The following is a 24,677-nucleotide window of genomic DNA, read 5'->3' on the forward strand; positions in this document are numbered from 1 at the left end:
AGTCCTTATTCTGTTTCTCAACTTTTTTTTTTTTTTTTTTTTTTTTTTTGGTTTTGGGGTCTTACCAGGCAGTTTTTAGGGCTTCATCCTGGTTTTGTGCTCAGGGATGATTCCTGGCAGTGTCAAAAGGATCAGAAGTGGTGCTGAAAATCCAACCTCACATGCAAAGGCAAGATTCTATCTCTGACTCTAAAATGAAATTTAAAGTTATAGTCTAGGAATCTAGTACCTAAATCAGAAAATCTATTTATCTCTACTCTACCTTTATGCTTGCTGTGTAAGAGACTAAACCTACATATTCAAGGCAAGTGCTCTACTACTAAGTACCATCCCTGGCCCACCACCAACTCTGAATGCTGACTTGGTTACTCATTAGTTCTCAGACATCCAAGGGTAGGTCATATGACCATTAGAGCACCACACCCATTCATTACCATTATAGAAACCTGTGTTGGTCCCTGAAGTAATGACATAGACAATTCTAGAATGTCTTGTGTCAAAATATCCATAAATAAACTTCTAATGCTATTTTTAGGAACTCATGGTACAATATTATTAAATGATTGTGAAGCGTTCTTAGAGCAGCAGTTGTATTTGATTCTTTAGTAGGGCCAGGAATCACACTTCAGGGCTTCATGCATGCATGGCAAGTATTGTTCCACGGAGTAACAACCTTGGGAACAAGTGTCATATTTAAAACCAGTTCCATGCTCCAAATGCAGCAGAGAGAGAGAGAGAGAGAGAGAGAGAGAGAGAGATAGACAGAGAGAGAGAGAGAGAGAAAGAGAGAGAGAGAGAGAGAAGGAGAGAGAGAGAGAATTACCCTTTGCTCAGAAGTCACAACTTTAGGTTGCTTAGGAAAACATGAGAACAAAGTAGAACAAGACATTTGTCTATAGCTCACTTCTACTATATAATACTCTTTAAACATTAAACCACTGGCAAACAACTGGAAGTATAAATCATCATGGAATAGGAAAAGTTTTTCACTTCTGTAAAATCATGAGACAGATGGTATCGCTTCTCCCTAAGGGTTAAGTACAATCAGATGTGAAACAAAAAATACATAATTTTATCACAAATGTTTGCAATTTCTGGTTAGGGAAAATGGGGATATATAAAGCCATATTATATTTATATATGATCATGTATGGTCACAGTCCTGTAAAATTTTCACATGGAATTAAAAGTATGGCCACCAAGAGTATGAGGTCATATTCTTCCTAAGATTAAGTTTGATAATTTGTGCCTGCTGATTCTGGGTTTGACTTTAGGTGCCAGTATTTTGTCTGTTTGATTATAATTCACCTACACAGCAATGATCAGGATTTATTCCAGCCTATGTGCTCAGAAATCACTTCTGGCAGCGTTCAGGGAATGTATGGGATGCCTGGGTTAGAATCTGGGTCAGCCATGTGCAAGGCAAGCACTCTCTTCACTGAGCTATCACTCGGGCCCTAGATTCCCAGTATTGATAGACAATATTTAGAATAAATTTTCACCTAATAGCAAGACTGGTTCTCTGATCCAGAGACACAAAGCATTATACATTGAGTTCCAGGAGACTAGAATAATTCAGTGCTTTTTAGTTTCAAAAATGCATAATTTTTAATATTCTTTTTCTCATAGACTAATCAGTCTAATCAGGAAGTCTATTTTCCTATATTCTACCCAACCCAAAAGAAAGACACAAAATGTAATTTAAAATAAAACTCACAGGAGGTCAGAGAGATACCACAGAAGGTAAGGGACAGCACAAGGCTGATCTGGGTTCGATTCCCAGCATCCCATATAGTCTTCAAGTTTTAAACATAGTGATCCTTGAGAGCAGTGTCATGAGTAAGCCCTGCATACTGCCAAGTGTGGCCCTAAACCAAAACAATGACAGCTACAACTAAATTACAAGAGTCTCAAAAACTCTCTAAAGCTCTGTTGCCTTTTTTTTTTTTTTAATTTAATAATGTCTTACACCTCCGGAACCTGGCATTTTTAAGGAAACTTCCATCCAACCTTCCTTCAGTCATTCATCTGCCCATCACTCACAGTGTCTCTCTTTATAGGTGAGACATGGTCCCAGGGATGGACAAGGACAACGGCAGCTCCTTCCAAGGCTTTATCCTGGTGGGCTTCTCCGATCGCCCCCACCTGGAACTGATCCTTTTTGTCATCGTCCTTATCTTTTACCTGCTGACCCTTTTTGGGAATGTGACAATCATCCTCCTTTCAGTCCTGGATTCCCGGCTGCACACCCCGATGTACTTCTTCCTGGCCAACCTCTCATTCCTGGACATGTGTTTCACCACTGGTTCCATCCCACAGATGCTCTACAACCTTTGGGGCCCTGATAAGACCATCAGCTACGTGGGCTGTGCCATCCAGCTCTACTTTGTCCTGGCGCTGGGTGGCGTGGAGTGCATTCTCCTGGCAGTCATGGCCTATGACCGTTATGTAGCCGTCTGCAAACCCTTGCATTACACCGTCATCATGCACCCACGGCTCTGTGGGCAGTTGGCAGCCGTGGCCTGGGCCATTGGTTTTGGGAATTCGCTCATCATGACACCACAGACCTTGATGCTGCCTCGCTGTGGGCATCGGCGGGTGGACCATTTCCTCTGTGAGATGCCAGCGCTCATTGGCATGGCCTGTGTCGACACCATGAAACTGGAGGCACTGGAGTTTGTCTTGTCCATCTTCATTATCCTGGCACCCCTCTTCCTCATTCTCCTGTCTTATGGGTACATTGCTCGAGCAGTCCTGAAGATGAAATCGGCTTCTGGCCGCAAGAAAGCCTTCAACACCTGTAGCTCCCATCTCATTGTGGTCTCTATCTTTTATGGCACAATCATCTACATGTACCTGCAGCCCACAAACACGTATTCCCAGGACCAAGGCAAGTTCCTTACCATCTTCTACACCATTGTCACCCCCAGCGTTAACCCTTTGATCTACACACTGAGGAACAAAGATGTCAAAGAGGCTCTGAAGAAATTGCTAGGGAGGGCAACTGCAGAAATAAAATAAAAAGTGAAGTTGGGGATGATCTTTTGAGTCCGATAAATAATCAATAAAGAGAAAGTCTGATAGCCAAAACAAAAGAGGCATTTGGTGAAGTGGCAAGAGAATGTTAGGTTGAGAGAATTCCTGGTGGTGAGCACCTGCCTTGCACCTCACCTGACTCAAGCATTTGCTCATGATGTGCTGAAAGCCAGGAACAAACCACACCATGTGGGGCTGGGAGAGAGCATATGTGAGGTCCTGAGTTTAATCTCAAGCACTCCACACCCCCCAAGACCTGCCATTCTAGACCTGCTGGTGTCCTACCTCCACAGAACTGTCAGATTGCAGTAAGCCTCTGAGTCCTACTAGGGGTGACCCTGATTATAATAAACAAATAAGAAAAAACATGATCTCTGTCTATCAAATATTTATTATGAATGTAGACCAGGAATTTTTGTACCTGAGCTAGTATTTGTCAAAATGATATATACTTAGCAGGTTCTCAGCATACATGAACAGAAAAGCATTTAAGTTTCTCCTTAGAATGCTAATGTGCTTTAATAGTGCCAAATGCCTAATAACAAAAACAAACTGTCCAATAATATATTTCTTATTACTTCCAACACCAGTTTGTTTAGAGTCTGTATATTTGTCTCATAGTGCTGAGTTTGTTGATACTTATATTTGACTTAATGAGGTAAGAGGTCGAAAGAAAAAGGAGGCCTTTGCTTTATCTAGACTTTTTTTCATTCATATTCAATACTTTTAAAGTATTTGTTAGTACAAAAGAAGGCTTCTTGCTTAAAATGCTTGAGCATGATTTATCTCCACTTTCCCCTACACTTATTTCCCACCCCTTGTCGGCTACTGGCAAGGGATGCTCCCTCCCTTGCTTTGAGACTGTAAGTCTCCCTGAAGCCTTCCTGTGACTCTATCAGGTCCCTGAATCTCCCTGAGAGGGAGCTTCTGCCTATGAGAATTCCTCACAGAACAGCAGTGGCTGTAGTAATCAGAAGGCAAAAATATTAGCCTAATCCCAAAAACTACGAGCGCTGGGACACTACTCAGACTCCTGGAATCCAGAGATTTGTCTAATACCAATCAGATCAGCCCCTTTGACCTCTGTACAGCAGGGGTCATTTGTCATCAGTCAGACCATAGAATGAGACAAATATATGAAGAGACGAACAAAAACACAATGAACTGATCAAAATTGAGTGTTACTTGGCATCCAGCCTTGGCCTCTTATTCAATACGACAGCACTCAACCACCCCCCAAGATGAAGGCTCCAAAAGATGAATCATTTATTTAAGTACTGTGGTTACAGAAATGTTCATAGTTGGGTTTCAGTCATCAAATGTACACCACCATTCACCAGTGTAATTTTCCCGCCACCAATGTCGCCTTATTCCAAATCTCCTCACCCTCTGCCTGTCTTTGGGACAGGCATTCTCTTTCTCTCTCTCACTGTCATTATCATGGTAGTTGTCAGTACAGTTAGTGTTCAAGCTGTGCTCACCAGAGACTGGGGTATTTCACAGTCTAAAACTAAAGTCCTGATGATCTCCTATTCTATTCTTGCCAATGCTGCTCTACATCTAAAAGACCCTAAAATAGTCTAATTCTTTGCTCTCACATTTTCAGATTTCCTTTTTTTTTTTTAATTTTGGGATTATACCCAGCAGTGCTAAGGGATTACTTATATCTCTTATTCCTGGAGGTAATTGGGGAACCAATATGGGATGCCACATGTTGACCATTCTCCACCCATGGTGGTGATCCTACTTTTCCTTATAAAAAACCTCTGGTCAGAAATACTTCTTCCAGTTTTGATCCCACTGCTAGCCTGTCTGCCTGCCACTACCTTTTTGACTACTTGCAGATATCTTGTGGTGGAAGTTCCTGAACCTGTTTTATCTCCCTAATCTTGTGTGAATTATTTCCTGTGTCAGCATTATTTCCTGACCTATATTCCCCAATCCAGGGGTTTGGGGTGTGAGGCTTTCACTACACCTGACATTCATAAAGGAACCTCATCCTTAACAAAATGGTCAGAATTTTCCTGGGTGGAATTTCCTGGGGCCCTTCTTTATGTATGTTGATACCTTCTTTATTACAACAATTAAAATAACATATACAGGAGTAGTAATTTGTATATTAGTCATTCTGGTATTACTCCAAGTATATGTTATAGTTTTTATGTACCTTGCACTATGGGATGCACAGACCAAGTCTTCTGAAATGCCTCCTACTTCAAAAAATAATAGCACCTTCCCAGTAGTGACATGTACTAGCGTCAAAAGCCCTAAAGCCAGTAACCCACCAACCCACCACCTGTCACTGGCGCAAGGCCAGAGGAACTTACCAATTGATGAGAATAATATGCCTGATGAAACAAATACTGAAAATGAGCTGGCTGTAGCTTCCTTGGGCACTGAGTCCAAAAGTGGCTCTGTAAGAATACCTACCTCTGGGGCCGGAGAGATAGCATGGGCGTTTGCCTAAAATGCAGAAGGATGGTGGTTTGAATCCTGGCATCCCATATGGTCCCCCAAGCCTGTTATTTTTGAGAGTAGAGCCAGGAGTAACCCCTTAGCACACCAAGTGTGACCCCAAAACAAAACAAAACAAAACAAAAGAATACCTACCTCCTTTCCCCCACCACAACTAATCAGAGAGGGCCAGAGACCTGGCTACCCCACTCTCCCCCATCATAAAGACAACTAACTCCCAGCCTATGAGGGCATGAACATGGGCTCTCTTGGCCAATTCAAGAAAGCCCATTCAGAGTATGGGCTAATTTCAACATTTGATATTAATTTATTTTTTTGGTTTTTGGTTTTAGGGCACTCAGGGGTTACTCCTATTTTTGCACTCAGAAATTGCTCCAGGCCGGCTCAGGGAACCAAGTGGGATGCTGGGGATCAACCCCGGGTCCTGGGTCCATCCTGGCTTGGCACGTGCAAGGCAAACACTCTCCTTCTATGCTCTCGCTCCTGCCCCTATTTTGAATGTTTTACTACCTGAAATGAAGGTGTGCTTTCGACCCCCCAGGATTTTTATACAGTGGCCAAGACATGCCTGAGTTCTCCTTAGTTTTTACAGTGGAAAATGTGGTTTTCTGACAAAGCTAAAATCAAGCTTCGCTGAAGGACAATTGCTGGATGTCAGCTGTCCTATGAACTTTTGACATGGGAGGGGGCTTATTCAGAACTCCAAAGACAAGCGACTTTACCCCATAGTGTTTTGAAACTGATTTGTGAGATTACATTATGTTCTTGGGAGAAATTAATGCAGAAATGAAAGGTAGTTTTAATAACCATCATAGAGCCTTATGCAGATTTCTTGGGAAAATTACTGGACGCTGTCACAGGCAGTTAAGGAAAAGGAAGCAAGACAATATCTGATAAAAAAAAGTTTTTTTATAATGCCAATGAACACTGCCAGGTGATCTTATACCCTTTTAGAGAATTACCCCCTTAAGGAGGGGACCACCTTGTAAGGGGATATTGCAGGGGACACTGTATCCTATAGAGTAATAGCTTGGCCTCTTCTGGTTTCCCCAGGTCTGCCTTTGTACAGAATAGGCTGTCATTGCATTCACATGAACCTGCACAAGAGCCCTGTGTTCTATAGAACCCACATTTGTGCAACCCTGAAGATATCCCATAAATCTTATTTCTCTAAAAGGGTATAAGATCACCTTTTGTTATGCCCGGTTAATCTGATTGGAATAGGATTGGAATAGGGTCCATCCCGGGGACCACAAAAATCAGGGAACAATGTTATCAGTAATTCAGCTTCCTGGCCTAGGTCCAAAGAGTTATAATCAACAGACTCATTAAAACCTGCTACTAATGGGAGCTGTACTTTAGATATCTCCTGCCTTGAGACTGTGACATAAACACCAGTCCAATGTCCTTACAAGTTAAGATCTGGCAAAAAGGGGCCAATAACTCTAGGCACCATAGACTTGCTAATGGGGAGAAGCAGTTTGAATATCAAAGGTATTTATGTTCACCTGGAAATTATAGATTCTGATCATGCTGGAGAAATACTTGTTATTTTTGTGCTGACTGTTTGGACTTTTGAAAAAGGAGAGAATGTGGATCAGATATTATTACTTCCTTTTGTTATGCCTGGTTAATCTGATTGGAATAGGGTTGGAGGAATTAGAAATACCAATCCCCATACTTCTGTTAACACTTTAATGGTCTTTACTGAAAAGCTTAGACAAGAAGAGCACCCAATGTTAACCCTTGAGATTTAAAGGCATGCTTGATACAGGTGCCGAGGTCTCTGTGATATCTTTACTATAATTGAGCTTTGCGAGATATGCCTATATCCTGGAGGGAATAGGTGATGTTTTATCTTAATTTTCTATCGAAGAAAGTGCAAGACAGCTGAAATATATAGGCCCCAAAGTGTTGCAAAACAGCCCTTAGGATGGGCTTAGATGGTGGATGGAGGCCTTTGTTCTTAGGCCCCGGCCACGTGGCTCCATTCCGCATTAATCAGCAGGTCTGGGTCCAGGAAAGTGACGGGTATTGAACTCACTCACAGGCAGGCTTCCAGAGAGATAATGTCTTTATTCCCCTGGCCAACAGATGTGGCTGCTAACCATTTACACATGCTATTCTTAGCTAGCCCTGCATCTTACTTCTTTCATCCATGTTACCTCCAACCTCTATCCTGGCAAAAGACCAAAAGGGCCAAAAGACCTTAATCCTCTCTGGTCAAAGCCTTATCTAACCTTTCCAAAACTTCTCCCAGGAAAGAGTAGGGTCTTGCAGGTAAGATCAAGTTACCTGGAAAGAATGGGGGGATGAGGCCACATTTGCCCCCCCCCCTTTTTTATATAAAGACAAAAGGCATAAGTTATGTGGCTTCCGCCTATAGCCAAAGGTGGGTAATATTTCCATAGCAACAATCTTTAAAGTGTAAAATTAATATACAGCCTATCTTAAAAATAACAAAAAATACACCATACATTTGTAACTTAAAATTCTCTTAATGCTTTTTACCAAGCACTATCCCGGAACTTTCATGTTCCTATACTTTTAAACTATTTTGGGGAAACTTTCTGTTCCTATTAACCTTCCCTAAACACAAGTAGTACAGCATAAATGCATAACATACATTTTAAAAACAGGCTTAATACATAAAAATACACAGTAGTACATTACACCAATGGAAACATTAACTACGGAAAACAATAAAGCACATTAAATTGGCAAGAACATGACTTAGATTAAAGTTAGATGCAGGTGGTTATTTTTTAAGATCTTTAAATGGGCTAAGCTGTATTACTCCCCTTTTTAAATTTTTTAAACCACTAACTAACTAAAACTTATCCCATCACCAACTATGTGTAAACTACTCTTGACCTAAAACCATAAGTCCAGACGCTGGTTTGTCGCATGCTGCTATCATCACATGGCTTTCTTCCATGGGGTTTCAGCCCCTGCAGGCTGGTCCGCTTGCCCCATTTTTTTGCTGACCATGTGGTCCCAGGTCCCGCAGCTGCTTCGGGGTTGGGTTCCACAGCTAGGGCGCTCAGCTGTTTTTCTGCCCCTTCCGGCCAGGCTACAGTGAAAGCAGCCTGAATCACTGAAGAGTGATGCCGGCTACAGTTGCTGTCTCCTCAAGTGGGCAGAATTTGGAAGGGTAGCTCTTTGCCGCGTTGTTGGTGCATAGTTGGCTGATTGCAGCTGCGGCATTTTGGAAGCAGGTTTCACTGCCGCAGCTCTTGGCCACAGCTTCACCGGGCATGTTTGGGTGTTCAAATTTGAAGTTATTCAAGTTAAAAGTCCAGTCCGAAATTTTCAAAGTCGAAATCCAAATTCAGGCTGAAGGTCATACTCAGGAGTCAGTTCCTTTAGGGAAGATTTTTCTTCCTGGTACTTTTCCAACCGAAGCCTTTTATCAGTCTCTGAGGAGACCAAAATCATTTGAAAAGGATTTTTGGCAACAATGTTTCAGATTTGGGTCACGGATGGGGTGATCCAAGTTTTCCCCTCTTCTGTTTTAATGGCCCATGTGCCCCTGGAAGGGGTCACGGCCATACTTGAACATGGTTCCATGTGGCCCAGGGTTTTGGGCTAAGTCCATCCAAAAAGAGCCAAAATCAAACTAAAAAGCAGAAATCTTACCATATTTGCTGTTTTCTTGGATCCAGATTGCAGGTCAGAGTTCGGAGTGCCAGAATGTTGCAAACCAGTCCTTAGGATGGCCTTGGATGGTGGATGGAGGCCTTTGTTCTTGGGCCCTGGCCACATGGCTCCAAGCCCCATTAACCAGCAGGTCTGGGTCCAGAGAAGCGATGGGTATTGAACTGACTCACAGGCAGGCTTCCAGAGAGATAACATCTTTATTCCTCTGGCCAACAGATGTGGCTGCTAACCATTTACGCATGCTATTCTTAGCTAGCCCTGCATCTTACTTCTTTCATCCATGTTACCTCCAACCTCCATCCTGGCAAAAGACCAAAAGGGCCAAAAGACCTTAATCCTCTCTGGTCAAAGCCTTATCTAACCTTTCCAAGACTCCTCCCAGGAATAGGCGGGGTCTTGCAGGTAAGATTGAGTTACCTGGGAAAAATGGGGGGATAAGGCCACATAAAGTCCAACAATCAATATATGTACATATATACACTGAGGTCAAAGTTTGGAACCCCAAAGGAAGAATAGATTAATTTATGTCACCTAAAATTTTTTGAAAATCATTAAGAATTCTTAGATTTTTCTAATAAATATTTTCTGGGGCACACGAACATGCATTCCAAAACATAGACCAAATACTGAAGTGGGGACAGTCTGAATTATTTCTGTGGCTATTTTTAAGCCAGCTTCTGGCAGGAAAGTGAGAATATATTCAGAATTTTCAGCCAAAAAACTGAGGATAGTACCACAAGAAAAACAGACAATCTACCCAGAACAGTTCAAGATTTTCACACTCCTAGGCCCAGAGAAATAGTACAGTGGTTAGGGTATTTGTCTTGTATACAATTGACCTAAATTAAATCCCTGGCACTCAGTTGTCAGTCAGGTAATAATAAATGATAAATTTCCTGAGGTAAATTTACTAAATAAAGAAAATAAGTTAAATGATTCACATATTCTTTGTTTCTGTATTAATTTAATTTGTATGAATTGGAGGGTCACACCCATTGGTGCTCTGGGGATACTGCTGGGTCTGTGATTAGGGAACCATGTGAGGCCTGGGACTGAACTCATACCTCCTACATGCAAAGTATGTGCTCAACCCACTGAGATATCTCTCCTGTCTCATGGAATAATTAATCTCTCTTTTAAAAAAATCTGTCTTACTCTTTATAATACATCTTAAATGAAAAATTAGTATTATCATGGATATTAAAGAAATTAAGTTTTCTTGTTCTGTTCTGTTTATTTTAAAGGAGATACTTCATGATATTAGGGATTGCTCTAGCAGTTCTCAGGAAACCGTTCCATAAGATAATGGTTAGAATTAAAATGAATTATTTTGTTATAACACTATGATTTACCAAGATTATCATAGTATAACTGTTTTAGTCATTTGATGTTCAACATCAGTCCTACCACCAGTGAGACCTTCCCTGCACCAATATCCCGTTTCCCAGCCACCACCCCAGCCTACTTACATCCTTGCAGGCACAAATTTACTTCCTATTGTTGGGTACAACACAAAGGCAAATGGAATGACCAAAATTTAAATCAATACGCTTCCATTTGTAATCATTATTCTGTCAATGGTATTACTAAAGTCATTGTCAAGGGATTTACTGGGCTGTGGTTGGTGCTAGTTGAGTCTTTTGGAGACCAGTATGGAACTTTCCCATCAGATTTCCTGAGATCCTACTCAGATAAACTACCATATAATTTTGAGGTGCTGCATGGCCACATATGATCACGTGTTCCAGGAATAATTGGGTGGCGTGGCTGTTTAATAAATTCCGGTGTGGAGCTGGGCAGTTTCTGTCAGAGGGTGTGTCTGGGGGCTGCTGTGGCTGCAGGCAGGAAGGAGAATCTGCCCCCCACCATTTCAAGAAGGCCCAGAGTTTTCAGCCTAGACCAGAGTACCTGGGAAGACTTGGTGGCCATCATATTCTTCTGAAGTTGAGTTGTGTGGCCATATTAAGAAAGCATTTGCTCCAAACCTTTGAATCATCTCTTGAGCCCCTAGAAATTCATCTTAATTTCATAAAATGGTAAAGGGCTTTGAATAACACCCTTTGCAGTCAATAATTGCATTAAGCAAATTGGTAGAGGACACACATTACAAAGGGAAACAGAGAGCCATATAATTCCTGACACATCTTTTTCTGAAATTTAACTTCCATTCTTGATTAAATAATAAGATTTGGGGCCGGAGCGATAGCACAGCGGTAGTGAGTTTGCCTTGCACATGGCTGACCTATGTGTCCCCCAAGCCAGGAGCAATTTCTGAGTGCATAGCCAGGAGTAGCCCCTGAGTGTCACTGAGTGTGGCTGAAAAGCCAAAAAGAAAAAAAAGAAAAATAAAAATAAAAGAATGGTCAATATCTGAGCCTTGTGCGCATCATGAACTACTGGTCCCAATGAGGCTCACTGAATTAGTTTCCCTGTTCTCTCTTGGGCTGGTCTATTTTGTGACTGTGCTTGTGCTCATGTGTGTTGAAAATAGTGATATTTCCTCTGGGACAACACAAATCTGAATGCTCGTTAGTGGTAATTAGTTAAGGGAATTTAAAAATAAAGTTTTATTCCATAGGGTGATGCTATATCAATACTGAAGCCTATAAGATGTTCTTCCTTTTTACACTGAATCCTTTGACTGCTCTGTTTCCTGCCAGAGGATCCATCACAGACACTCCCAAGTTTTCCTCATGCTGATTTTTATCTGGAAGGACGGGTGGATATGTTGGGCCTGAGGAAATTACAATTCTCATTTGTTCTTTAACATTCTCTCTTTTCTCAGCTATATTCAGCATAATTGGGCTGTATTGCCTCTGTATTTTTTTAATTTTTATTTTTCACCTTTCTAAGATTTGTTAAATGCCATCTTTCTCTTCACTTCATTTTTACTCTGGTCACCCCTCTCAGACTTCCAAGTGAAGTCGCAGAGAGAGAAGGAACCATCCATGGCATGTCTCAAGTTGCCATGAAATTTGGTAAGTTAGCAACTCCACTATAAAAAAAAAAAGTGGAGTAAGCCCCTGGTTACACAATCCTATGGTTTTGTTATTGTTATTTTGTCTCTTTGTGTGTGTGTGTGTTTTTAAAACCTTGTACTACTAACTGAATAGTGGGCAATTAGATTATGATGCCAATATTTCACAGACTCAATAGCTACCACCTTAAAAGGCTTAATTCAATCAATTAAGAAAGATTATAGCTTAATACCAGTTATAGATATTTTTATTAATAAATTTATTTAAGCACCATGATTACAAACATGTCTGTGGTTGGGTTTCAGTCATAAAAACTACACCCCCCCCTTCACCAGTGCAACCTTATCACCAGCAATTCTCCCATCACCTTCTTCACCCACCTCAGCCTGTCTTCGAGACAGGCATTCTATTTCTCTCACTCACTACCATAATTGTTGGTGTAGTTATTTTTCAGAGAGAGATTTTTAAACTTCCTAATGAACTTCCTGTCCCAAGTGTAAAAAAAAAGAAGAGGTAGAATCTACTAAAATGAAAAATTTAGTAGTAATCACAGTCTTGAATAAGACAAGTATAAATTGATTAATTAACTTTTGAGAACTATGATTTTTGAATATCAACACCTTGAATTTAAACTACAACACAGAATGTCAATGAAGGAAATTTATACAAAATTCTTCTCGATTTTGCCTCTTTGTAAATAGTTAATATTGGACCACTATTTGCTTTTTTTTAAATTGTAAAATTGAAATAACCTGACCAAGGATCCAGAAGTAATGGAGAAAATGCAATGTGTGTTATTTTTCATAATAGTCAAAATATCAGTGACAAACGTAGCATACAATTAAATAACATGAGAACTTTTTTTTTTTTGTGGTTTTTGGGTCACACCCGGCAGTGCTCAGGGGTTAGTCCTGGCTCCAGGCTCAGAAATTGTTCCTGGCAGGCACAGTGGATCATATGGGATGCCGGGATTCGAACCGATGACCTCCTGCATGAAAGGCAAATGCCTTACCTCCATGCTATCTCTCTGGCCCCAAGAACCTTTTAATATTAGCACATTCTGGGAAACAAATTTTACCTGTGTTTTTCATTTTGTGAAGAAAAATGTGACTGTCTTCATCTTTTTGTTGTTTTGTTGTTGTTGCAGGAGATATAGGCCAACCTGTCAGTCTTCCAGGCTTACTCCTGACTGTGTTTTCAGGGGTCACTTCTGGCGGTGCTCAGAGAATCCATATACTGTGCTAGTTTCAAATTGGGGTTTGCTGTGTGCAAGATGTGTGTGTGTGTGTGTGTGTGTGTGTGTGTGTGTGTGTGTATTTAGAGGCTCTTTCTGGTTCTTTGTCAGAAGTCACTCCAGGCCATGCTCTGGGGGGCGACCATCCACCTATGATGTTTGGATTGAACCAGGGTTGATTGTATGCAGGGCAAGTGCATTGATCTATTTGTCTCTCTTTCCTAATATATGAAAGCAATGAGTCCATTTATAAGCAGTAAATCTTAACGTTCTGAACAACAAATAAAAATGGAGCTGCAAAATGAGTCTCTGTTTCATAACTCAGTTGTGTTGCCACACGCAGATTTAGTATAATTAAGGAGCATCCTGACTCTGGTATTGAGAGAAGATTTCTGGAGAGACCACCAGAGTGAAACCTCCAGGCTGCCCGTTGGACCAGTGATGTGATGGGGGTAGCTGGTTCCCATCAGCCTCTTGGCTTCATTGTGCTACTGATTAATGGAGCTGACGACCAGCTGGAGCTGCCTTGAAATGAGCTCAGGTAAACACTGCCAAATGGAATGTAGGGGTTCAGTTTATGAAATCTATTCATAAGATTAACATGTAAAGGGCATAATTTCTATTGTCTGGAGCTTTCTGAATTGTGCCAGGTATTAAAATCAGGCTTTCATGAATGCAAAAACTAAGCATACATACTACCACTTAGTTGCACTGCCAGCCCCCCCCCATTCATATTATTGTTATCTTTTATATTTTCAGAGATAATAAACATACAGAAGTTTACAGAAACTAGTAGAAAATAGGTAGATGGCGCCATGGAGAATTAATGACTTGTTCCTGGTCGTCATAATTTCACCCAGCTATTTTGAAAATAATAAAGAATAGGTTAAAAAAAGTCTCTGTTTTGGACTAATTTCCTTCCCAAAGGCATTCATTGTGTTCAGCTGGTATTTATCCTCCCAGTTCATTTGTACATACATACATTTTTTTATTAACCTTATAGGATTGTCAAATTTATAACTTTAGAAAATTTGAGGAAAAGACCTTACTTGAGTTTTTATATTGGTTCTCAACTATCCAGTAATAAATTTTCTGCCCATCTAGAATAGGAATTCTTATACTTTCTCTATTTCTTACTCCTTTTCACCGAAAAAAGTTGGGTGAGGGGCATAGCAGGTGGTACTCAGGATTTACCCCTGGTTCTGTGCTCTGGGATCATTCCTGGCAGTGCCATTGGTGCCAGAAGTGGCAATGGAAATTCAACCAGACTTGGTCACATGCAAAGGCATAACTTATTCAAAGTTCTATGACTCTGACTTTAAAAAGATGTTTAAAGTCACATTCTAAAGCTTATACCTAAATTATTCATTTACCACTGCTCTACCTTTATATTTGCTATGTAAGAGACAAAACCTACATATTCAAGGCAAGTGCTCTACTACTAAGAACCCCCTGGCCCACCACCATATCTGAATACTTACTTGGTTACCCCTTAGTTCTCAGCCATCCAAGGGTGGGTAACATGACCATTAGAGCATCACACCTATTTATTACCACTAGAGAAGTTGTGGTGGTCCCTGGAGTAATGACTTAGAAAATCCTAGAATGTCCAGCAAGTGTCAAAATATCCATGAATAAAGTTCTAACGCTACTGTTAGGAACTCATGGTACAATATTATTAAATTATTGTGAAGCTTTCTTAGAGCAGCAGTTGTATTTAATTATTTAGTAGTGCCAGGAATCACATCCAGGGCTTCATACATGCAAGGCAAGTGCTGTTCCACTGAGTGACACCCTTGGGTCCATGTGTCATAATTAAAACAAGTTACATGCTCCAAATGCTGCAGAGAGAGAGAATTCCCCTTTGTTCAGAAGTCTCAACTCTATGTTGTTTAGGAAAATAGGTAAGAACATAGTAGAACAAAACTATGTCTTGTCTGTAGCTCAGTTCCACTCTATAATACTTTTCAGACATTAAACCACTGGCAAATAATTGGAAGTATAAGCATCATGGAAGAGGAAAAGTCTTTCATTTCTATGAAATCATGAGGCATATAAATAAAATAACAGAGGCAGGCTTCCTGAAACTAAAAAATTCTCATGAGAATAAAATGTAAATAGGAAAAAAAGAAAAGCAATTAAAATAACTACAAATTAATTCTGTTGGGATTGAGTTTGGGAATCCCTTTACTTTGTTCTTTTTTTTTAAATCTTCATCAGGAAATATTTCAATCTGCAGAGAAGGCATCTCTTCTCAAGAGTTAAAGCACATTCAGATGTAAAACATAATAGAAAAGTTTATCACAGAGGGTTGGCATTCTCCTGGGTAGATGAAATGGGGATACACACACACACACACACACACACACACACACACACACATATATATATATATATATAAACATTCCACATGAAATTAGAAGTATGGCTAGCAACAATATTGAGGTCATATTCTTCCTTAGATTTTGTTTGATAATGTGTGCCTTCTGACTATGGGTTTCCCAGTATTCTGTTTGTTTACTCACCCAATAATGGTCAATATTTACTCCTTCCTCTGTGCTCAGAAATTACTCCTAGTAGTGCTCAGGGACTATAGAGAATGTCAGAGATCAAAATTGGGTCACGTGTGTAAGGCAAGTGTCCTATCTTCTGTGCTATCACACAAGCCCTAGTTTCCCAGAATTGCTGAGACAATATTTAGAATGAAATTTCACCTAACAGCAAGACTAACCAGTCTTGTCTCTTGATCCAGAGACACAAAGCACTATATATATATATATATATATATATATATATATATATATATATATATATATACCTTGAGTTCCAGGAGACTAGAATAACTTTAATTTTTTTTAGTTCCAAAAATGCATAATTTTAAATGTCCCTTTTCTCATAAACTAATCAGTTGTGGAAGTCATTTTTCTTATATTCTACCCAGCCCAAAAGAAAGATAAAAATAAAGTTTAAAAAAAAAAAAAAACGGGGCCGGGTAGGTGGCGCTGGAGGTAAGGTGTCTGCCTTGCAAGCGCTAGCCAAGGAAGGACCGCTGTTCGATCCCCGGTGTCCCATATGGTCCCCCCAAGCCAGGGGCGATTTCTGAGCACATAGCCAGGAGTAACCCCTGAGCGTCAAACGGGTGTGGCCCAAAAAAAAAAAAAAAAAAAAACCGGGGCTGGGCGGTGGCGCTAGAGGTAAGGTGCCTGCCTTACCTGGGCTAGCCTTGGATGGACCACGGTTCGATCCCCCGGCATCCCATATGGTCCCCCAAGCCAGGAACGACTTCTGAGCACATAGCCCGGAGTAACCCCTGAGCGTCACCGGGTGTGACCCAAAAACCAAAAAAAAAAAAAAAAAAAAAAAAAAAACCAAACTCACTGGAGTTCAGAGAGATATTACAGAAGGCTTGCAAACAACCGAGCTGGATTCGATTCCCAGCATCTCATATGGTCTCCAAGTCCCACAAGTAGTGATCTCTGTGTGCAGAGTCAGGAGTAAGCCCTGAGCACAGAGTCAGTAGTAAACCCTGAGCAGTGCCAGGTGTGACCCCAAATCAAAACAACAACAAACCTAGACCACAATTGGGAGTCTGAAAAACTCCCCAAAGCTGTGTTTGTATTTAATAATGACTTAGTACTTCCCAAAACTGACATTTCCAAGGACGCTTCCACCCCACCTTTCCTCAGTCATTTTTTTGTGGGAGCCTCTCTCTGCCCATCACAGACATTGACTTTCTTCTTGTAGATAAGACGTGGTCCCAGGGATGGACAAGGACAACACCAGCTCCTTCCAAGGCTTCATCCTGGTGGGCTTCTCTGACCGCCCCCGCCTGGAACTGATCCTCTTTATCATCGTCCTCATTTTTTACCTGCTGACCCTCTTTGGCAATGTGACCATCGTCCTCCTTTCAATCCTAGATTCCCGGCTGCACACCCCGATGTACTTCTTCCTGGCCAACCTCTCATTCCTGGACATGTGTTTCACCACTGGTTCCATCCCACAGATGCTCTACAACCTTTGGGGCCCTGATAAGACCATCAGCTACGTGGGCTGTGCCATCCAGCTCTACTTTGTCCTGGCGCTGGGTGGCGTGGAGTGCATTCTCCTGGCAGTCATGGCCTACGACCGCTATGTAGCCGTCTGCAAACCTTTGCACTATACCGTCATCATGCACCCACGGCTCTGTGGGCAGTTGGCAGCCGTGGCCTGGCTCAGTGGCTTTGGGAATTCGCTCATCATGGCACCGCAGACCTTGATGCTGCCTCGCTGTGGGCATCGGCGGGTGGACCATTTCCTCTGTGAGATGCCAGCGCTCATTGGTATGGCATGTGTTGATACCATGGACCTGGAGGCGCTGGCATTCGCCTTGGCCATCTTCATCATCCTGGCACCACTCATTCTCATCCTCATGTCCTATGGGTATATTGCTCGGGCAGTCCTGAAGATGAAATCGGCTTCTGGCCGCAAGAAAGCCTTCAACACCTGTAGCTCCCATCTCATTGTGGTCTGTCTTTTTTATGGCACAATCATTTACATGTACCTACAACCTGCAAACACATATTCCCAGGATCAGGGAAAGTTCCTTACCATCTTCTACACCATTGTCACCCCGAGTGTTAACCCTCTGATCTATACACTGAGGAACAAAGATGTCAAAGAGGCTATGAAGAAAGTGCTCGGAAAAGCAAGTGCAGAAATTAAATAAAAATAAAGTTGGAAATTATCTTGTGAGTCTAATAGTCAATAAAGAGATGCTCTGATACCAAAATCATAGAGGCATTTGGTGTCAAATGAATGTTAGATTGAAAAAAATTCCTGGTGGTAAGCACCTATCTGTACATTGACCTGACTCAAGCATTCGTCTCTCATGTGCTGCAAGCCAGGAACAAATCATGACCTGTGGGGCTGGGAGATAGCACATGTGAGGTCTCAATTTTTATCTCAGGCACTGAGATCCCCCTACAACCATCACCAGACCTGTCAACTCTGTACCTGCTGGTGTCCTTCTCTCATAACTATTAGGCTACTGTTAGCCCCTGAGTCCTATTGGGGGTGACTCCAATTATAATAAATAAACATGAGAAAACATGATCTTTGACTGTCAGATACCTATAAATGAATGTAGACTGGAAATTTTGTACCCTAGCTGATATTTGTCAAAATATAAATACTTAGCAGGTTCTCAGTATACATAAAGAGATGAACTTTGGGGGAGAACAAAAAAGCACTAAAATTTCCCCTTTAGAAGCTCTAATGTGCTTCCATAGCGCTAAATAGAATCAAAACCAAAACAAAACTGTTCAATAGTCTAATTATTATTACCCCCAACACCAAACATAGCTGATTTAGAGCCTGTGTATTTGGAATCTCTAATAGTGCTGACTTTGGTGATATTTATGTTTGACTTTAGAAGGTAACAGAGGTTGAAAGAAAATGGAGACCATGAGACCTTTGCTTTATCTAGAATTTTTTTATTCATATTCAGTAATTTTAAAAACACTTTGTTAGTACAAAAAAGGCTTCTTGCTTAAAATGCTTGGACATGATTTATCTCCACTTTCTCCCACCCCTTCTCGACTGGCCACTAGTTTCAGCTCTGCTGCATCCCAGGATGCTCCCTCTCCTGCTCTGAGACTAGAAGTCCCCCTGAGCTCTCTCTGTGATTCTATCAGGTCCCTTACTCCCCCTGATATGAAGCATCTGTCTATGAAAATTCCTCACAGGGCAGCAGTAGCTGCAGCAATCAGTAGGCAAAAAATATCAGCCTGATTCCAGGAACTATTAGGAGCACTTGATCACTACTCCTGCTCCCTGGAATCCAGAGCTTTGTCCAATACCAGTCATATTGGCCACTTTGACCTCTGTCCAGCAGGGGTCATCTGTTGCCTGTCATCATTCAGGGGCAAAGAATGAGATAAACAAATATGTGAAGAGATAAACAAAAACACATGAACTCTCCAAACTTTCATGTCACCTGGGTGGTCAGCCTTGAGCTCATGGGCTTTTATTTTTATTTATTTTTATTTTTTATTTTTTAATTTTTATTCTATACAATACAATACTTCTCACTCACCTCCATCAGATGAACCATTTTTTAAGTTCACAGAGACTTTAAGGACAATTCTTAAGCACAGTCCTTAAACACTCAATAGCAGAGGTTGGGGTATTTCACAAAGCCTAAAAATAAAAGTCTAGCCCTATTCTACTTTGGTCCATGCTGCCTCTACATCTAAAAGACCCTAAGTGTCTATTTATTTGCTCTTACATTTGTAGATTTCTTTTTTCTTTTTACCCCCAGCAGTTTTGGGGGGTTACTCCTGACAGTGCTTGGGGGACCATATAGGATGCAAAACCCAGGCTGATAGTGTGTAAGATGAATGCCCTACCCACCATGCTATCACTCTAACCTATTGATTTCTTTCCTGCTACTATATTTTTTCCTAGGTGAATATTTGCAAACCATTGCATTCTAGGACCTAAACTTTTTTCACCTAGAGGCATATCTCATCCTTGTAATATCATTGTTGTTGTTGTTGCTAACACCCACAAAGAACCAGAGATATCAACCAACAAAGGAATTTTGCTGTTTCTACAGCTGGGGATAGACATGTTGGTAAATCCTCGAGTACTTTAGAACTTTCAACACATCCTGTGCGTTTTCAGGGCAATGATCCTGACATGGTTTCACTAAAGTGAGGCAGAGAAACTCAATAAATATGGAAAAAATAGTGAATTCATGGAATGGATTCTATGGAATGGAACAAAAGGGACCATATTATTCAGTAGTAAGTTTCACCAGCAGAAGGAGGAAAGCTAATGCTTCAATCAGTGGCCTGATGACAAAGCACATGATATCAGCAGTAAATAAGTAATTATAGAAAAGGGATTTGGGAGGTGAGAGAGGATTTGCTTTTTTGTGTCATAGCTGAATGCTCAGGGATCACTTCTAGCATTGTTCATGAAACCATACCAGGTTGGCCCCTTTCAGCTGGTCCAGAAAGAAATATTTTTCATAAAGAAAAATGTAGAGTATTTAATGGAGAATAGCAAGAGGGACAACCTCAGCAGTATAGAAATCCCAAAAAGAGAGGGAAAATTTGTTGGTAGAAGAGATGCTGAGAATTTCCCCAGTCTATGGGAAGAGACGTATACAGTGATCCAAGGGAGGTCAAAAAGTAACAAACACAATAAACTCAAAACAATACCAAGACACACTATCATCAAAGTGGCAAGAACCAGAAAGATGGACCCCTCACAGTGTCAACAAAGTCTATTATCCTCTAAGGATCAAAACCTTATTTATTGCTTCATCAACTGATGTACCTTATTTTCAGTTTGAATTATTACAAATATAAAAAATTCACTATGAGTTTTTGTATAGAAATATAATTCCATTTTTTTGTGATAAATAATTTAGGGGTAAGGAACTGAGAGTTAGGACAGTGGATGAGGTGATATCTTGCATGTGACCAACCCAGGTTTGAGCCTTGACGCTCTATATGGTTTCTGGATCCCCATCAGGAATGAATGATCCCTAAGCACATAACCAGGAGTAAGTCCTTGGTACCAATGAATTTGGCCCCCAAAACAAATAAACAATTAAATAATTTAGGGATAGAAATACTAGGTTGAATGGCATGTGTTTATCCAATTTCTCAATAGTTTATCAAACTTTTCCAAAGCAATTATACCATTCTATTTTCTTTCCAGAAACATACAAGATTCTAATTTCTCTTCACCTGCACCGAGATACTATTTAATTTTTGGAGTCAAATAATCCTTGAGTTGTGCAAATAGTAATACTTATTGTGGTTTTAATTTGCACATGCTATATGATTAATGACAATTAGTATACTGCTTATCTTTTTATTATAAAGTTGAAAGTTCCTTATATAGTGAGAAAATAAATATTTGTTGTTTAAGCCAAAAAGTTCTTTATGTATTACATATATGAACCCTTTATTAGATATGTGTTTAACTGTTATATTTCCTGAGTCTGTGAACTTTTGCTTCATTTCAATTATTTTTATTTTTTGATAAAACTTTTTATTGATTCTGGGGCCAGAACAGTGGTGCAGTGGTAGGGCATTTGCCTTGCATGTGGCTGACCCAGGAAGGACCACGATTTGATCCCCCGGTGTCCCATATGATCCCCAAGCCAGGAGCGATTTTTGAGCACATAGCCAGGAGTAATTCCTGAGCATCACCAGGTGTGCCCCCCCCAATTTTTTTTTTATTGATTTTCACTAGCTAAAAATATGATATAAACTTCAGAAGTATCACTCAATTTTATCCATATAAACATCTCATTCCACCAACCATCAATATTCTAGTGCCTTTCCCATGATCAGACTGACCAGCCTCCACATCCTTTTCTCCAATTGCCCTCTCCCCTTTGCCTATGTTGTTGTGATTTGTTAGTTTCTTTGCTTTGGCAATTTTTATTCCACTGGGTAGAGCAATAGTACAGAGGGTATGTCATTTGCCTTGCACAAGGCCAACCTGAACTTGGTCCCCCAGCACTGCCAGGAATGATCCCTGAGGGCAGAGCCAGAATTACTTAGAATTTCCAGGTGTGCAACAAAAACAACAAAAAGTATTGTACATATGAGAAAAACCATCTAGTAATTGTCTTTTTCACTTACTTTGTTTTGAAGATGCATTATGTGTAGATACACAATAAAATATTACTCAGCTATAAGAGACAAAAGGATAAAACCTTGCCACTTGCGACAAGGATAGACCTTGAGGGAATTACACTGTCAGAAAAACAAATACTGCGTTCTCTCCTAAGTGGAGTAAAACAAAAACAAAAACAAAAAAGCCCCCAACCAATCAACTACATGGTTTTCTAACAATGGAATGGCAGTTACCAAGGAGAAAAGTAGGGGCTGTTGGGAAAAACCACTGATGAGGTAGGCTAGATGGTCTGACAGAAACTAAAACTTTGGTGATGGTATCAAACAGTTGGTGATGGGTAGGACTACAGCCCTCAAACTTTGACGGTGCTATATAAAACAATGGTTTGTTAACCTCAAAGTAAAATAGATTTTTATTGGCTATGGACAGAAAAAAATGTAAGCAGGTTAAACCACAAGATCCAGGTTCCATTTCTAGCACCACAAGTTTCCTGAGCATTGCTGGGAATAGTATTGAAGACCCACCAACAATTGCTTGGGTAGTCCCACAGACCCACAGCAGTGGTTTGGGCCCTAGAATGGAATTGCTGACCTGATGATTGGGTAAGAAGTTGCTCCAGGCTCCCTGAGCATCTCTTGGGAGCTCTCAACCCCCAAGTTACCTATGCCTTTAAATATAAATAGTTTTTTTTTTTCTCAAAATGCTGCCATTGTAAATTTACATTTCTATTCATTGAGTAACTACTAGGTGCTAACACTTGCTAATAATAAAAAGTGAACAAATATTTTTTTGGGAAAAGTCAAAAAGTAAAGTAGAAAATAATGAGCAGTTAACCAAAACAAAAGAATCCATACTTCAGTATTGATCTTTTTCTCATCTTTTAAGAGAATGCAATTTTTTGCATATGGTCTAAGGTCTTCATTCTTCCCTTTCTCTGGATTGTGTGAGATGCTTTTAAACAGATAACATGCATTTATTTCCCAAGTATCTTTCATAAAGCCTACAAATATGACTGATGAAAAAGGTCCTCCATTCCCAGAGCAACACTGCACCAGACGCTCTTACTGAAATGATTGCTGAGTAGTAAGGAGAGAACCAAACAACAAAGCGGTTGACTCTAAGTAGCTCTCCCAGAAACTCCACTAAATCCCTGTTCAATGAAATACAGTCCCAAAGCGAGGAAGATAATCTATGGCGAGGCTGGGAAATGTCACCATGAGAATGATAGAACTGTGTCAACTCCCAGAGATACCAAGTGGCTCAGGGAGGCGAGGGCAAAACATGGGGACTAGAGTAGACTTGTGTTCAATCCCTTTGCAATCAGCCCTAATTGAGAGCTTCTCCAAGACAGGTAACCCAAGAGATTGCTCCATTTGGTGAATTACTGTGAAACTCTTTTGAAACTTTTTAATAGCTGTTAGGCAGCTTGGAGAGAACATGGTAATCAGGTCTGCTCTTTCAAGAACCAAATCCCTGTGGACCTGGAGAAAACAAGATCATTGTTACCAGTTAGCTTCATTCTAATTATCATTCTAATGAGATCTCCAGGGGCCTGTTCTTGGTAACTTCTCTGTAAAGAACTTCTGAGGGTGAAAAGCATTCTCTTCCCTTCTAGTTTTAAATATTACTCATTGAACTCATCATCCAAAATCCCTTAGGATACTCCACAGGGAATCAGAGTAAGGGCTTGCAGCCATATTTCAATGTTACCTAAGAGCAGAATAATGTAAGAAAAAACTCCTATCTACAGATCCAAATACTTCTCATAAATTCTCTGGTCTTTGATAACTATCTTGCCTTTCTCATATCTTTTTATTTGTTTGTTTGCTTATTAATAATTTATTTAAGCACCTTGTTTACAAACATGCTCATAGTTAGGTTTTATCATCTCTTTTTGAGCATAATTTATGAGTCAATTAATGATTAGCAGACTTCTTTTAAAAAGTAAGGAAATAAGAAATATCAATTCAAAATCCTGTTCTTACATAGTCAACTTTTGAGAGGGCATCCTGCTTCCGTGCTTAGGGACCAGGCAGACTGAATCCAAGTCTCCTGAATATACCTCCTGCTTCAACTCTTTGAGCTACCTTGCCAGTCCTACAAAACAGCGGCTGGAGAGAAAGTACAGAGGCCAAGAAACTTGCTTTGCAAGTAGCTGACCAGATTCCCAATCCCCAAGACCACCTGGAGAGACCCTTGAGAACAAAGCCAGGAGGAGGTTCTGTAAAGGGGGCGCACTTGACCTCGGTAAACACTGTCATAACAAGCTAAGCCCCGTGTTTATGTCTCTGTATGTCTCTGGAGCTGAGAGTTGCTGTGTCCTGTTTCAAACCCCGCTTCGAAAAGCTATGCATTGCAAAATGTGCTCATTGTAGCCATTAATCCAGATGTCATTTCTGATTAAAAAATCATCTCAAATTATTTTATATATTTTTGTTTTGCAGGTTAAAGTTTTTTTTTAATAAAGATACTATTTACAGTTGCATGGGGGAGGTGTGAAAAATGTTTTCTTATTCTTAGGGGAGCATGGCAGAAAATAATCGAGAAGCACCGATATAGAGGAATATGCCAATACATAATAGGAACTGTTAGATTTTTATCAATCAAATTGTGATTTGATCTCACTCCTAAACATTTTTTACTTTAGTTTTGAA

General features: G+C 40.4%; 2 protein-coding genes and 1 pseudogene across 2 annotated transcripts; all 3 read left to right on the forward strand.

Annotated features, from left to right (window-relative positions):
• LOC125996148 (histone H4-like) overlaps window positions 1-24,677 on the forward strand; it is a 267,502-nt pseudogene that overhangs the window by 45,613 nt on the left and 197,212 nt on the right.
• On the forward strand, window positions 2,080-3,021 carry LOC125995870 (putative olfactory receptor 2W6). The gene has a single exon (XM_049764833.1). It carries the CDS (start codon window positions 2,080-2,082, stop codon window positions 3,019-3,021), a length of 942 nt encoding a protein of 313 aa, XP_049620790.1.
• Window positions 17,147-18,088, forward strand: LOC125995871 (putative olfactory receptor 2W6). Its single transcript, XM_049764834.1, has one exon. It carries the CDS (start codon window positions 17,147-17,149, stop codon window positions 18,086-18,088), a length of 942 nt encoding a protein of 313 aa, XP_049620791.1.

The sequence above is a fragment of the Suncus etruscus genome, chromosome 18 (assembly GCF_024139225.1).
Source record: "Suncus etruscus isolate mSunEtr1 chromosome 18, mSunEtr1.pri.cur, whole genome shotgun sequence".
NCBI lineage: Eukaryota > Metazoa > Chordata > Mammalia > Eulipotyphla > Soricidae > Suncus > Suncus etruscus.

Coding starts and splice junctions, on each gene's coding strand:
- LOC125995870 (XM_049764833.1), top strand. CDS start 2,080: ATGGACAAGGACAACGGCAGCTCCTTCCAAGGCTTTATCCTGGTGGGC.
- LOC125995871 (XM_049764834.1), top strand. CDS start 17,147: ATGGACAAGGACAACACCAGCTCCTTCCAAGGCTTCATCCTGGTGGGC.